Below are 17,628 nucleotides of genomic sequence, written 5' to 3' on the forward strand. Positions count from 1 at the left end.
GAGAAAGAAATATTATCTTTTATAATAATGTCGAACGAATATATTTGTTAATACCCAGTAGTGTATCGTTTTTTGCAATACCATTCCAAGTATTTATATTGACATAAAGTGTCAATCGCATGTGGCTTGTTTGCAAAGTCTAATGTTACCGCTCTATTGCAACTGACGGCATCAATTATGTTGTAGTCTATTTATATATCCATTGACGTTGACGGGAAACTCGTTTGGGTATGAATGTTAGGGTGGAGTTCAAAGCCGGAGACGTAACTTGTACTACTTGTAAATTGCTCTTGTGAATTCCTAATTTGATTTACAGGATTAGTTTATGTTAAGCATTAACTTATGTAAATACGGCGAGTATATAGTTTACGAGATGATAAATCTGATGAATTAAGAAATGCAGGTATTTGTAATAGCATTTTATTTAGAGTAGCTGAGATGTGATATAAAATTGTACAATTAAGTTTAAAATTAAGAATATAGTTGTCTATTGTAGAATCTATAAGGGTGACATGTTCAAAGAATTTAATTAAAGAAAAAGAAACTGTTGAAAACATTTGAGTTTTTATATTTTAATATTTATTTATCTATTATATATATTTCAGTTCTTAAAAGCTTTCTTATATTTTTTCACTTACAAAGTTAACGGAATGTTTCAAAGTGACAGGCGGACCATTCCAATTTATATGAAGATTTGGCAATCAAAGTTCAAAATAACACCTTTAAAAACAGTTTGATTTCAATAAGTAGTATGGAATCGATTACTTTTTTTGTAATAGTACGCAAATTACACAAACTAGTCGTGTAACAGGCGAGCAAAGCGATAACTCTTAACAAGATCAGCGGCGCGTAACGACTGATCAAAAGATTGACGTATTGTGACAGTGGTCCAGTTTGTACGAAATCATTTCTTTTGGCGCCACTTCGATAAATACTACGCAACAATCTAAGCTAAACCGAAAAGTGTAACGACTTACGGTATATCTGCTTTATTTATTGGGACAGACTAATATTTTTTTAAATATTTAAACGAGACCACGAAGAAAATATATGTATTAGCATGTCCTTTATTAATTATGCTATTATAAATGGTATGGATGTATTTTATACGAACGAGACATCAGTTTATTATGCATGTGCGCACCCAAAGGATTATATTTCATTTATCCCCGAGACAGTTATACATATATCCGACCATTTCTGGTCTTGATAGTCAATTTATTCGTGTCCAGTCCCATCCCGTCGGTAATTTGCATAAATTGATTGCTCTGTTCTGGTGTCTGATACGGCTCGCTAATGTCGGTACAGAGGTGCGCGGGCGCCGCCGCCTAGTCCGCAGTCGCGCGCCCCTCCGACCAACTGATACACGTTTTGCGTTAATACTAAATAACATCGCATGCTGCAACCCGATAATTTCCGCACAGGTCGTGAATTTTTAAAGCGTTAACTTTAGTAGATCGTCCGCGCCCGTGTCCCCGGAACCCGTATGCTTAATTGACGAGTTCACTCTACATAGCCGCCGTATGGCTCGCGTGAATAACTCGGTGATTACGCGTAATAGTACAGTGATTGATAAATCTATAGAATAAGTCAAGATGCGCCAGAGATATCAACTAAAGCAACGACCGTACGTATTAGCTCACTTATCGTACTATAGCTATTATCATTTATAAGCTTTACCTATTTAATTTACTTAGCTATTTCTATGCATCTATTTGGTTACAGTAATTTTGTATGACAATTTTAAATTGAAAATGACCGAGAATATTTTCAATGAACAATAGAAAGAAAGTAACGAGCATTTATATTCAAAATGATCAAGTACAAACAATAGCATTCCTCAGGGCGCAACGATGCAACGCATGATAATATCTAACACAGAAAAGAGGTTTAAAATTGTTGTGTTAAAAAAAGAAATATATGTACAATACTGAAACAATGACGCAATTAATTTGGGACGCTATTAGTCATTACATTATACATGAAAACAATACTGATGTCAGAAAATTTGAAAAACGAATCGTTTGGTGACTCATTTATGTTTTTTTTTCCACGTAACAAAAAACCATCGAAAATAAGCATATTTTCAACGGTGCTGAAAATTTAAGGACATGTAATGTAAATGTAAATATTAAGAACATTGTTTATAAGTTCTTTGTTACAGCCAATATACTGGCATGTTTAGAAATACTAAACATTGTTTGACGGAAAACTTCAGCGGTTGTGAAAACAGCATTGTATTGTTAAAATATACGTCTGCTTGTAGTTTTAAATATTTTATTTTTTTGTTTCAGGTAAGTCCCGTTCCTGTCATCTTAAAAGATAAGATAATACAGCCTGTATTGATAAGATATTAAATATAATACGAATAAATAAAATTTGATTTAATAAACACTAAAATAAAACGTGATGATACTCGTCGTTAGGTCGTACTTGTATCACATTTTTTACATGATTGACGTGAGTCTAAATTTTCTATTATTGTGTTCGGTTTGATGGGAAGGTAAAATTTCAAGGTCGATGTGGAATGTGACATTTCAATAGACCGTACCGTTTCTGACGCATGCTAACTGTCTGTCTGTCTGTTCTGTCATGTGAACTGAGTTGCACTTCCTTTTATTTATTTTTTATCTGTGGCTATAAGTACAGCCAAATGCGCACATTTTTGTTTATGTTTATAATAGATTACATTGTTGATAAGTTACAGCAGCGTGTCACTGCTGAGGTAAGTCCTCTCCTTTTAGGGAGTAGGTTCAGAACTTATTTCTTTTCCAACATATGCAGGTTTCCCCACGAAGTTCTCCATTGACGATGACACGAGGTCAATTAAGAAAAAGAAATAAATTAAGCAATTGAAAGTTCAGTGGTGCTTATCTGCTATAATTATTTAATATAAATATTCTAATCACTTAGCTATTTCGGTTCGATAGGTCTGATGCAATATTTAGGAGACCTATAAAATTAGGTTAGGATTTATACTGCTGGCTTGAAATATTTAGATAGATCTGAATATCTATTTCTTAATCGATATTCAGATCATTCAGATTGGATGTTTTTTAAAACAACTACTTTAACTCCTATATCAAATGATATCAATTAATATTATATACGAATTTTTGAACTCATTTAATAATGACGTAATCAAAACACGACATGAGTAAAATTTTTGCGATCAATTTAACCATAAATAGTAAGGCCATGTAAAAATAACGAATATGTATAATTCAAATACGCTATTCGTATTTAAGTGACCTTAATTGGTATACGCGACGCTCAGATCTAGTCCATCCAATCGTTGTGTTGAATGAAATTAATGTTAAAAATATTCAATAATTTTACCTTTAATAAAATGCAGACGATTACAAATACAAAAAAAAAAATGAACAAAAACTTTATTTATTGTCTTTAATACACGTAGTGTAAAGAATATTTAATGTTTTCTGAAAAAAATAAATTAAAGGATAACAGCTAAACTAAACAATGTAAAATCATCGCAAAGTCAACCGAATCAATGAATCATTATTAAATAAAGAACTATTATTATTCACGTATTACAACTACAATAGTACTTAATAATATTTTTGGCCAAAGATGGCTCAGTGAATAGAAAGGCGGTAAAGGAAAACATCGTGAAGGAATGTGGCAGATGGAACTCCATGTGTATTCATCAACCTATCGTCATAACCGGCATGATGGAATAAGCTTCAAACCTCTTTAATTGGGAAAAAGGTATTTGCCGAGTATTCCTGATACTCGACAAATTTGCGTGTTAGTATATGTTTTATTAGTATTTGCTTTTTATATGATATTAGCAACTGAAATAAAAATGTAAATTAAAAATCTTTTTATACATGAACCAAAGCGTTTGCTAGTGTACGCGGAACACGACACCAAAGTTTTATCACATTCGGATCAATATTAGAACAGAAGAAGACAGAATATATTTGGAATACAATGTAAAAGATTTCAATCCAAATTCTCAATTCGTATTCTTGCATTTGTAACTTGAAGTTTAGTAACTAGGCATTAATCAACTAGATTTATTTAAGTTCAGCTCACAATTTGCTAATAGATCGTAAACCTGTAGTTGTATCCTAGCTATACGTATAGTGGTTGAACATTTGCAAGCCACTCACTGCGAGAATGCGGAATCGTCGAAGTGGATACAAATTAAGAGGCAATACTAAAGGATGTTGTTACGAATGGTGCTTTGAATCTATTTACTGCTTTTGTAAAACTATATATTTACGGCGGAATACGGATAACATGTTGCTTGGAAATGTCCGTGTGGAAATATTTTCAATAATAAAAAAACACGGTAAAAAGTCAACCAACACATTCAATGGTACTTATTATATATAATTAGGTTAGGTTATATTTATTTCTTTAAATGTCTCACATGGGAAAATAGTGTTACATGACCGTTCGGTTTTCGCATTGATTTTTTTTTATAGTTTAGTTAGGCGGACGAGCATATGGGCCACCTGATGGTAAGTGGTCACCAACACCCATAGACATTGGTATTTTAAGAAATGTTAACCATTGCTTACTTCGCCAATGCGCCACCAACCTTGGGAACTAAGATGTTATGTCCCTTGTGTCTGTAATTACACTGGCTCACTCACCGTTCAAAGCGAATAACAATACCGAGTACTGCTGTTTTGCGGTAGAATATCTGATGAGTGGGTTGTACTTACCCAGACGAGCTTGCACAAAGCCCTACCACCAGTAATTTACTACATAAAGTCAGATTGCCCCCCTAAGGTACATAAAACTAATCTAACTACACATATGTTCTAACCAAATCTACTTTTAATTGAAGCTGTTTAGTAAAAAAATTGTATTGACGTTTTTTTCATTGTTAATAAAAAACATAAATAAAATGTAATTTACGAGCAGGTAACATTTAGTATAATATATTTTGTCAATTATTATTTGCCTCCTTGCAACATGCATATGTATGTAAATTATAAATACACCGACATGCAAATATCTGACTTATGGCGAATTCCTGGCGAGTTATAATGGTTTGCATGTACTAGTTACGCTGTATCAATTTAATTGCAAATTATTATTCCATATGAAAGTCATAAGCCATTTAATAGCTGGTTTATATTTTAATGTCGTTTTGAATAATATTTAGATTAGTTTATATAACACGTTACACAGATATATAAGTAGTGTGAAGTAATATACCAATCGCCTATCAATAGGCGTATATTATGGTATAAATAACAATATTTTTCTTTAAAAAAAAAAAACATTTTTATTAAATACTTTATTAAACGTAGCAGATATAAAATAGCTACAAAATAATGTCAGAGAGAAGTAAATAAAAAGACATGTTTATTTCTTGCAGAGATTTTTTGTTGGATCAAAAGGCATCAAGTCGACCCAACCAGTTAGTCTACAACCAAACAGCAATACTTTACATTTTGTACGCATTGCAATGTTCCGGTATGAATGACGAGGCACGAGGGACTTAATATGTTACATCCTATGGCCGTCTATGGCCTTTTTAGTCGTCTATATACAGAAAATAAATTAAGTTCAAGCTAAATTTGACTTATTCGTATAGTTAAAATAAAGACATAACAAACGACAGATAAGACAACTAAAATTTAATTAAAAAATTTAATACGGGGAAACCGCAATTTCAAATCTGTCGGTCCTGTGAAAGTTGAGATCCTATTGTCGAGTTGGAAATGATCTAATAATCTTTAAACTTCAGAACAGATCTTCATAATTTATAGCTAAGAACAATCTTGATCGCATCAGATTCAAACAGAAATAACCGCATCAAAATCGGCCAATTCGTGTGGAAGCACAGCCAGACACACATTTACACACGTTAAACTTATAACACCCCTCTTTTTACATCGAGGTTCGAAACACGATTTATAAGTTATATTCTATTTACGTTATTATAAATATAATCTATATATAAAGTTTATGTAATTACAAAACTGACAGTAAGTGTCCTATGATATAATATTCAGAAGACGCCATAGAACATAACATGTAATGGTTTCAAATTGTGTTGTCAGTGTTTTCTAAACGTTCACGATAGAATTAAGTCACGTTTTCGGCATGTAAACCGACATCTGGGGCTTAGGCTTCACGCGAATCAATTTTAGTCAAATCGATCGATCTCAACTGTCCTAATGAATTGACTTTCAATTAAATAAAAGACAGTAGAATAAAAAAAATTGTCATAAAAGTTTTCAACTTTTGTTGATTAAAAAAATTATGAAAAAAAATATTTTTTGTATAGTTTATGTCTCCCAACTAAAATCGAATCATATAAAGGCGCTATTATATAAGACTCGATAATTTCAAAGCGATTTCTCGCTTTGCTTTCTTCAGCGATTTTTAGGAAGCAAACAATTGACTTGTAGGCTAATGAAAAAATAAGAGTGAGATATTAAATTTGCTTGTCAAATTGGCCATTATTTACCATTGGTAATTGTCGAAAATCTCGAATTATGTCTAAATAAAAAAACTTATACGAAAACATATAACCCGTTTTGGAGAAGGTTTTAGGAAGTATATAATATTATTATATACTTAGCAGCACATCGCAGTTACACACACTTTAAATTTAGACCAATGAATAAAGTAGTTTTGATTGCATTAACAAATTTCGAAATATGCATACCACGAATACGCGTCAACGAAATATTACGAATAATAGGCAACACGACACGGTTCAAAGTCAGCTTTACATCGAGTGCACAAGTGTTTGATGGTGTCATTTGTTTAATTAATAAATTACAATACGGTTTTTCTTTAGATTCTTACCTAACTGAAGTAACCGAATACATGAAAACCAGAGGCGTAAATGAAGTATATTTACCATTTTTTGGTAAATATATTGTGTTTTTGATGGAAGATTTTAAAAGACGGTAAGAATTTAATGGCCTTAATTAATAACGTTGCTTAGCGGCTGTTTAGTTAAATGATTTTCTGCTCTTTCTGTCAGTATTGATTTCAAATTTGAAAGAAGGAGACACAACATTATTTAACCAGCGATGGCCGTAAGTTGTTTATAATATACTTGTATACTATAATTTTGCAAGTACTTTTGAATCGTCAATTCTACCGGTTCTGATTGTTTACTATAGCGATAAGAACCGACAAGAAACTCAGAAACAATTTGTATTAGTCAAATAATATGTCATTTTGTATAAATTCAGTAAATATATTAATTTGATTTTTTCACAAGCAATTGTAGTCTTGTAATGTGCATTAGTGTTTCATAAATTCTCATATTCTCATTACATTATTTAAATCAAATAATTTAGTGGTTAATATTACTTAATCGCTCTCTTAATAGTCTCGTCAATCAAGCCTTTAATCGATATTTGGTAATAGCCCTAGGCCTTGTTATTAATATTCAGTATTTCACTAAATAGGCGAATAATCTTACTTTATAGCTATCACGATTAGTCTATTACCAATCCTTAATAAAATAATGTTATAATATTGTGTAAAATGTTAAATTTTTTGGCTTATAAATCCACTTTCTAGTAGCATGTATGCTATTATTTTCGATTGCAATTTTTATTTCAATATGCGAATATTGTACTTTGTTTTTACAGAAACAAAGTATATATATTAAATTCTAAATTGTTATCTAGAAACAAGATCAAGACTACAATTATAAAAAACCTTCACTAGAAATTTCCCAGAGAAAATATTAAATTACGGAAAAGAAGAATTTAATGGAAAACTAAATATTATAAACGGTATTTGTACGGATTTTGTTTTGTACGAAATCTTTAAATAACGGTGTTATTTATAAAACTGTTGAAATATATGAATATCAAACCTGTTTGAGCTGTAGTCGCAGTAAACAATTCGTATCTAGATATGATTTGACAATCCTAGAATACAAGCGAGAGCTATTCAAGCCGCATTCAAGGCAGACCGGTGAAGGCAGGAAGAATGCATACTATATGAAATTGTTGTATTAACAGCCTTGTTTATTACCTTGCCTGTTTAAACGGCTATTGTTTCTGACGTTTTCGACTTGAAACTCTCTTACTTTTCTCTATCTTCATTTATTGGTTAATATTATATAGTTTATTATATTTAAAACCATTCAAAGGTACGTGTAGTATGTACAATGTATTGATTGATGTGATTGTAATATGACGTGACTTCGAATTACGAAGTTATTAACTTTGATTGAAAGAGTTTTCCAAATATCTTTTAATTTTTTATATTTGTACTAAATCAGTATTGTGTTGATCATACTCGTTATAAAAAAGACTTTATATAGATAGGACCAATTTATTTTTAAATTGAGAAGATTTGTGTTCAAATATTACAAATCACATAAAATATATGTATGTAATGAGGTGCGCGCTTTGCGTGTTGGCCAATATCTGGAGATAAAGGCTATCTGTTAATCACAATCGTCTAACGATTTGTGGCCAATACAATTTGTGTAATTTATGTATGTACTCGTACTAGCAATATATAGGAGATATTGCTGTGAATTGCTTTACAGCTTAAATGTATGAATATTTAATGCACCTTAGCGTTTCTACGTAACGTTTAATGAATTTTGGTTTAAGCGTTATATTTTGAAATCAAATGTTGCTAATAAATCTAATAAAACTTAAATAATTGAAAATTGATACAAAAATTTGATTATTCCACATTTTTTTAGGCAATAACATTCGTATGTAAAAGTTAAATTAAGTATGTAGTTTCTTAATTTTAGGCTTTTGTGGGCGTCTGGGTAGATACAACCAACTCTTCAGATATTTTAGAGCCACACATAAATATTTAGTGTTATTGTGTTCTAGATTGAAAAGTGAGTGAGCCTGTGTAACTACAGACACAAGAGAAATAACATCTTAGTTCCCAAGGTTGGTGGCGCATTGGCGATGTACGGAATGGTTAATATTTCTTACAATGCCAATTTCTATGACCATTTAACAGTCATAAAATGCCTATTTTATAATAAAATTTTTTTGCTAATTACTACCTGCAATCACAAATGAAAATTAACCACAACTATATACAAGGTTCTGTATAAATAAGTAGCACGGCGGTGCGTGTCTAATCGCTGTATGAACTCTTAGACACGTCTAGAGTCCGAGTCGACTAGTCTGCTTAACTTCTGAAGTCTGTTTAATTTCTCCCTCGCACACTCATCTTATGACCCTAACAAGTATATTAAGTAATGTTAGCAATTAGCGAACGAGTAACCCCTAAGTGTCCCGACGAAGATTAAAAGAGCATTAAGAGCATTTAACACTAAACCGTGTGCTAATCTTAAGTATTAAATACTAATTAGGGAATAGTTAATTAGCTAAACTGGCAAACGTTTTTTTACAATAAAACTAACATTTAAAAAATTCTTGCTTATTTCACTTGTCAAAAACGCTTCTGCATTGTTATACTGAAGAGCTCACTTAGTATCTCATTCGTGAAATTCGACTTACGGTGATACGCTTTTTTGATGCGTCCTTTAAATGTTATTATTATTATACTCATATCGCATATTACATGCGACATTGAACATATTTCTGACATTCCACGGGCGTGTTCTGCGGTGAATTTCAAGTTTTATGCTGAAAGAAAATTTCGGAAGGTTTTAGATACATTCAAATTCACGTACGAAGTTAGTGCATGGCTCTTTTGGATTTCGTATAAGTAGATATAAATTTAATTTCCGTATCATTGATGTCAAATTTATATAAAAGACTGCTGTTTATTGGTCCACCTATAACTTCACCCGCGAGTTAGGGGTGACAGGTACTATGTCCTTTTCTGTAACCCGACAACATGTGTGTAAAATTTTATGATGATCAAGTGAGTAGTTCAGACGTGAAAGTGTAACAAATAAACAATTTCACTATCGCATTTATAACATTAGTTAGGGTTACGTTGACTGATTTAATCGAAGTTACGGAGACAGAAACTTCATTTGAATATAGGCTTAATATATCTATAGACATAAGAAAACATTTTGGAAAATTCGTCCCTCGAGGTTCCTGCCACGTTATGGGGACAGCTTGTATACATTTACATAGTAAGTGTAATTCTCATCAAATATGTTAATTATAACTTGTCATTTTTAGAAGGTAAACTAAATTATGCAAATTGCGGAGGTGTTCTTGAATAATCACGGCTATGAATTCGAAAATTTATGAAAAAGTTCCTCGTCGGCATTCAAAAGAACGAGGAAATTAATTTGCGATTTTCATCAAACGATACAATTCGCATATCTTTTTTTTTTAAATTGCAATCTAAGGCTCATGATCTTATTCAAGATAAACAGTAAATAGTTAAGTAAAATATTTACAATTGACCGTTATATTTTTTTGTAAATTTAAATAATTTACAAAATAAGAGATATTTTATACAAACGGTTTCAGGAAATTAACATTGAATGATTAAAATAATTAATAGTATGAATATATTAGCATTCTTTTGGAATTACGCTTCTTCAAATTAATATTTGCAATTATAATTTATTGAATTTTTTTTTTAAACAAACACGTCTTTCAACTCTTCATAAAAGTAAATAATTCTTATGAAACATCAATTACGTATTTTTAAGTGAATATTGCATATTTATATCACAACTATTTTAAGACATTCATACATATTTATAGTAAATACTTTAAGTATTGTAATGCTACTTATATATATATTTAAAAATTCATTTATTTATTTTGTTATTTAAGTTAAAGATGTTTTTTTTTATTGTTGTTCATCAATTAGAGATTTTATTATTTTTTTAATGTTAAGTTAGCTTATAATATATATTTTGTTACAATATTTTTATATAAGCAATAAGACAATATCTTACCTTTTGTATAACGTTGGCTTCCTATTTGATAAATAAATAAAACATATTTTACGTAAATTACAATATCTATATAAATATAACCGTTTTGGAGTCAGAAAGATTTTTCTCAAAGATTACACATAGAACGTTGCGATCAAATTCTCCTTTAAAATTTTACTATTATAATACCCACCATAGTCTCTATATATTTATAAATTACTCGTTGTATGTTGTATAGTTATTGCCTAAGCGGGAATTGCCGCTAGTAACTCCCTTAGCAGCTTCTTAGTATTCATAAAAGTCGTTTCACAACCGTTTCCAGTTAAAACATTTTAATTAATATATCATTGCGAGAACTTACTTGACAAGATCATCGAACGTTATATAGAAAGTGACTTCATTTGTCGGTCAAGTGTATTGTAACTCGAACTATCATCTGTTAAAGTCACAGACTAGCCGCGTTAGAAACGATCGAATGATGAAATGTTGAACACGTTAGATTCACGGTACAATATCCATTATAGCCAACCCATTTATAATGTTAAACATTTGAAAAGATAATTTGAGATGGTTCAGTGGGTAAGAATACATGGTTCTTAATTGAAAATCGTGCGTTCAAACCCGAGCAAGTACCATTTATACCGGCGTCTGCCGTGGGAAATTGCCGAAAGAAAACCTGCATGTATTATGCCAACTCACAGTGGAATAAGCTGCAAATTTTGGTTTATTTTACAATACATATATACTTTCAATCAAATCAAAATATTCTCTATTAAAGTGAACACTTGTAAGCTTTTTCATTTTATATGATTTCATTAAATACAAAGCTACCACCGGTTCGGAACGTAGATTCTATGAATAACTATCAAGAAACTCAGTATTTACTCATGTTCTCAAATGAAGTACACAGTCAACTATTTGATAACGTTATATATTCCAATTTTCATGTCGCGTAAATAAGAGATAGCTTCACGTGTTCATATGTGTGTTACGTGGATATGAATAAACCATTTGAATGTATTCGCTGAACGTAAAGGTTGGATCGTATTCCTGTTCCATTGACATACTTCCAATGTGACAATACACCTACTTAACATCGTGTGTAATCTACGTGTAGGATGGAACGTGTGTATTGAGTAAATTAATAATTAATTTCAATTGTTATGACGCAAACGAACCTCACAAGATATCTGAGGAATTCCTCTGTTTATGGTTAATATTGATTGTTTATAAAATATCCACAACAACTGTTGTTGTTTATTATTATACCTATCACATGTGTGACTGCAATGACGGTCTAGTGGGTTGATATAAGGCCGCAGCTTCTGAGGTCCAGGAATCAAACCCGAGGTCGGGCCAATAAAAAGTTACTGGGTTTTTCTGTGGATGATGGAGTAGCAGTCCGGAGTATGGAAGTTTGAAATGTGTACTCGGCCATGCCATGGGATATTGATATATCTTGAGAATGGCCATCGTGGCTAAAATCAGTCAGGAGGATATCATATATGTATATATATGTATATATATATATGTATATATGTATGTATATATATATATATATATATATGTATAAATATGTATAAATTATGAAGAATGTGTTGATGATAAATGATCATAAGTTTCGTTGATAATTGAAAGGAAATGCCATAATGAGCCACCTGATTGTAATTACTCTACTTGTTACATTGGCATTAAGACATTCCTGTGTTACCAACGTTCTGCTCTTAAATATTCCACTGCTACACTAAGTTAACATATTCATGCAGAAAAAGTAACGTCTATAGTAATGTTTTCCTGCATTAACTATTGGTTTTTATGGTGTTTATATAATTATAAACAGTAATGATATAAAAATTCAATGGTGCCTCTCCGTATTAAACCCACATTTTTCGTTTATGACTAATTTTTTCTACTTCTAACCACTGCCCAATTGACTGTGCTAGCACACACAGTATCGGGATAACTTTTTGCAATTCTTTAGTAAAACAACGACAATTTATTTCGTGGAGACGCAGCTTTACATGCAGAATTACTGTAACTTGTAAACTTAAAGGAAATTAATGACTCCTGGTCGAGAAGAAAGTAAATAAGTAATACTAACATCGGTCAGTGACACGTCGAGTGATGTAATTTGTGTAATATATGCACTCCACTCATACAACACACATTCCTCTGGTCAGCGATGTTGCTCGTTCTGATGGAGTACTCTACCTAAGCAGCCACTATCGTTTATTATGAAAGGATATTAATAAATATTTAAGCCTAGTTATCTATTTTTTTAATGTTTATTTAATTAATACTAATTTCCGTCGGCGGCTTCGCATGCGTTTGGGGGTGTGGGGGAGAGATGTTAGGTAGCCTGGGTTTTCTGTATCCTGACAGAGTGTATATAAATTATTAAAATCATCAGTTGAGTAATTAACAAACATACAAAATATTTTTCTTATTTATATTATTATTTATTCAATAATAACACTTTAATTATCCAATGAATATTAATATAATAAATAATTAAATGAATTAAATCAACAATTCCATTTTATTTTATATATTTATTTATAGAAAATAAAAACATAATGATGATTTAACCTTAAATGATATTGAATGTACCAAAACGGCCTTAAACCACATTCCCTATCTCATATCACGGTAAGGTAGATCCTAAAAAATAAAACAAATAAATTTAACACCTTAGGCTTGTACAAACAATTACCTTAAACTTTAAACAAGGTCGTGATATATTATCGTTGTCATCTCAAGCAATGTTTATCAGCGCTTCTGATGGAAACAAGTTTATATATGACAGTCCTTGCGTTATCTTATCGATAAAAAATCACACGACAGATTTGATTGATTGCATAATTGCATAAGTTTTGAACCTAGTTTTCCCTATATTAGCATTGATACATCACATAGCGTTTGTTGATTTTTTAAAAGCCGAAATGTATTGAAATAATATACATATCAACAAATTGCGTATTGAATCGAACAATTAAGATGATGGCGAGTTCAAAGTCGCTTCAACAATAGTCGTTTGCACTTTGTCTATACCCCAGACATTGATATGTGTAGCGGAAACTTTAAACTTATCTATGCATTAAATAGAAATGCTAAAATTAACTATATAAAATTGCTAATATATCTTGTTTTTATTTATTCACTCACTCACCAGTTTTGTTACCAATCAATTGCAATAATAAATTTTTAACAAGCCATTATATTTTTTATTATTTTTAAAAACTAAACTTTAATTATACACCTGCTACGGATAAATAGCTTTGTTATTATCGTAATAAGGTATATAAATGCTTCCATGATTTCATTCTAGGAACTTTGAATGTTAGCAAATTGTTATTGGTCTTCTATATTAAAATTACAGCTTTTCCTTATTCGTATTCGATTCAGTTAAAATTTTGTGCAGTTGTTGGTACTTGCGCAAATGATTCTGGCACACCATGGCGCGAGAGTAGCGTGGGATAATTGCTTAAAAAAGTAAATGTATAACAAATTTGAATATTGACAATTAAAAACCTTAGAACCTCTTAATACATATTTAACTTTAACATTACATTATATGTACATTTATTTAACAACATTTTGTTTAATTCTTACAAAAATATGAATAAGTTAATTAAATGTTTTTTCTTGTCCTTGAGGACAAGAAAATACCTTTGTACAAACAGTGTACGGTTGGCAATAACATTGATGTTATTGCCAACCGTACACTGTTTTTTTATCTATGTTGCTTATAACACGTGCTTGACGATATAATTGAAGAATGCGTGTCTGAATACATTGACTTCATTTGTAAAACAAATTGCCTCTTTTATGTACGCTAGTAAAATTGGAAAGCGGAAGTTAACCTTATATGTAGTATCGTAAGAAATAAAATCGTTTGAATGCCATAATCCGAAAAGCGACTTAAGAATTTTCGACAACTCGCTAATCAGTAAGTCCATTACTTTGTTTTGGAAGTTTCCAAACGTGTAACTAAAACGGAGGAAAGATACGGAAAACTTCATTTGTAACTAGTCTTACAGATATTTATCACATCTTGGTAGAGTGTTATATCATAGCCGACTGGGTGCTCTCAAATTGATTGACACACAAAGACAATTTAAGTTATCGTTACAAATAGATTGCAAATGATTAATATTATTTTATTCATATGCATAAAGAGTAAATTGCAATAATATTGCCTTAGCTACTAGTTCTTGAAATAAAACTTAATTTGAAGCATTTTTACATAAAGTCCCATCGTCATGCAACGTGTAGGTAAATATCTTGCTACGAGAATCGAAATTGTGATTCAGTGCAGAAATGTTGCTAGCACTCCAGACCAACATGATGAATATAGTTTTATTTAATTTGTATTTATTTAAATAAGTCTTTTGTCATTTTGATGTTAAAACTTTAATAAATTGTATCATATATCATATTTACTGGTGGTAGAGCTTTGTGCAAGCTCGTCTGGGTAGGTACCACCCTCTCATCAGATATTCTACCGCAAAATAGCAGTACTTGATATTGTTGTATTCCGGTTTGAAGGGTGAGTGAGCCAGTGTAATTACAGGCACAAGGGACATAACATCTTAGTTCCCAAGATTGGTGGCGCATTGGTGATGCAAGCGATGGTTAACATTTCTTACAATGCCAGTGTCTATGGGCGTTGGTGACCACTTACCATCAGGTGGCCCATATGCTCGTCCGCCTTCCTATTCTATAATTTTTTTTTAATAATATATATATATTATATTGTATAATCAACAAAACCTAAAACGTTTGCAAGGATAATAAATTAAGATAATAATTATTATGTGCCTTATACATAATATAATAGATACCAGAATATAAATGTCAACCATAATTTTATAATTTTAGTTATCCCTCTCTCAGAAGGTTTCTGAACATCTAAAATATTTGAGGTCTTTGTTTTCCATTCGCGATATTAGAAGCGGAATTCTTTATCCGCCACTCCTTTTTTCATACCGTGAAAAACTTCCCCGGAATGTTTGATTAATGTTTATTATGTTAAGGGACGACCGCGACGTTCTGAAATGTTAACCTGAATTTCACAAAAGACAAAACAGCGACTTGTGTTACAATACCCGTTGGTCCCAAAAATAATTTGTGAACGAAATTTGTACATAAACGTCCGGAATATTGTTTGCGTTCTAAGCGATAAACATCAAAGGAATAAGATTAATATATGCGTTTTAATCTGTTTGTACGAACATGAAAACGAAATTGATGACTTTCTGATAAATTTTAAACGATTGCCAACATATAAATTGTTACTAATTTCAGTGAAAACGCACTTTTAATCTAAGGTTGTCAGGAAAAGAAAAAACAATTTAAACTAATTTTGCATATAACGAATGTTTTAAATAAGAAAACATTCTTATTCAAAAACATAGCAAAGCGACAGCTTCGTATGGTAATTTACGGCTATGTGTAGAACACTCGACCAATTGTTTTGTAACTTTTGAAATTACTTAACAATTGTAATAATAATAATAATTTAAGTCTCTTTAAGTCGAAGATTTGAAAGCTTAGTGATGCGGAAGACGTTTGTTATGAACAATTTCTTATATAATTCTTTCTGTGACGAAACCGTTTGAAAATAATAAAATAAAATATCCAATACGGTCGTCAACACATGATTGTTAAACCAATGTAAAATGGTATTTTAATTATATAATATTGTAATGAAAGTAATGCTAGAAAACGGTAAACAATGTAACGGTTGCCTTTATATAATCCTATCCTAGCTTTTATACATTTTATCCTAAAATAAATAAATATACAATTTCAACCACGGCAGCTAATCTCAAAGAAAGTTTGTGAACAAACACAGGCCCACTATGTGATATGAGACGCAGGACCAATAGCTTTGAGTTTTACTTTAAAGAGTTTCTACTATACTTAATTGTATGTGCCGATAGAACTTTGAGTACAGAACGTTTTCTATTATAAATATTTTTATTTTTTTATTTTTTTATGATTATATCATACTTATCATCAAAGTTACAAATCACACATAATATATTTCAAAATCAATAAATTTGGAATGGTAATAATTTTGTTATTTCAAAATCGAATTTAATTGCGCTTGAATAATTAACTTATTCACGTTAATTGTCGTTTCATTATCTTGTAGTTTCCAATTAGGTTAATATCAGGATTATTTCGGGTGTTACTGTCATTCTAATTAAGCATTTCGATAAAATATATAAAAAAAATCATAATAAATTAAAATTCCAAAATTGGTTTTTTTCTAAATTAACGTAGATACTATTCGTTTTTAATAAATTAAATATTTATTAATCACAACCAATAAAACACTTACGCCTATTAGGTATCATGTAGGCTTTGTCTTCCACATAGACCCATATAAATCATACCAACTAATATTTATAAACTTAAATTAGAACTTAGTACAAAAATACAATAGATGATTAAAATCGAATAACAAGCATTTAATAATAATAAATTATTCCGTAAAGCGTAGCGATAAAACCATCAGAACCATCCTCTGATTTCATATCAGTGATGTACTACAGTCGATTATAAATCACGAGAAATAAAATCATAAAAAGTCTAATATACTTTATCAAGGCTCTCATTTTACACTTTTAATTTTAATATAAAGCTACCGCCGGTTCGGAAAGTAGATTTTAATCCACATATCAAACAATGTCTTCTACACATATATATGTATACAATAGAAAATACGTAAACGTATCTTCAAATATTGAAAATAAAAAGTAACTTATTCATCAGAAATACATTGATACCTAAATCTATACCAACATTTT

General features: G+C 30.8%; 1 protein-coding gene across 5 annotated transcripts in view; it reads left to right on the top strand.

The window, feature by feature from the left end:
* The window catches only part of LOC126770311 (plasma membrane ascorbate-dependent reductase CYBRD1-like), a 58,551-nt gene that overhangs the window by 23,417 nt on the left and 17,506 nt on the right, over positions 1-17,628 (top strand). The window contains exon 1 of one of the 5 annotated variants that reach the window (XM_050489674.1): positions 1,331-1,627. The exons of the other annotated variants lie outside the window; for them this stretch is intronic. Coding sequence (XP_050345631.1) covers positions 1,596-1,627 — 32 coding nt within the window. The 5' untranslated portion in view covers positions 1,331-1,595. Of the gene's footprint in view, positions 1-1,330; positions 1,628-17,628 lie in introns of those variants that run through there. 5 annotated transcript variants of the gene reach the window in all.

This window comes from Nymphalis io, chromosome 8 (genome assembly GCF_905147045.1).
Source record: "Nymphalis io chromosome 8, ilAglIoxx1.1, whole genome shotgun sequence".
Lineage (NCBI taxonomy): Eukaryota > Metazoa > Arthropoda > Insecta > Lepidoptera > Nymphalidae > Nymphalis > Nymphalis io.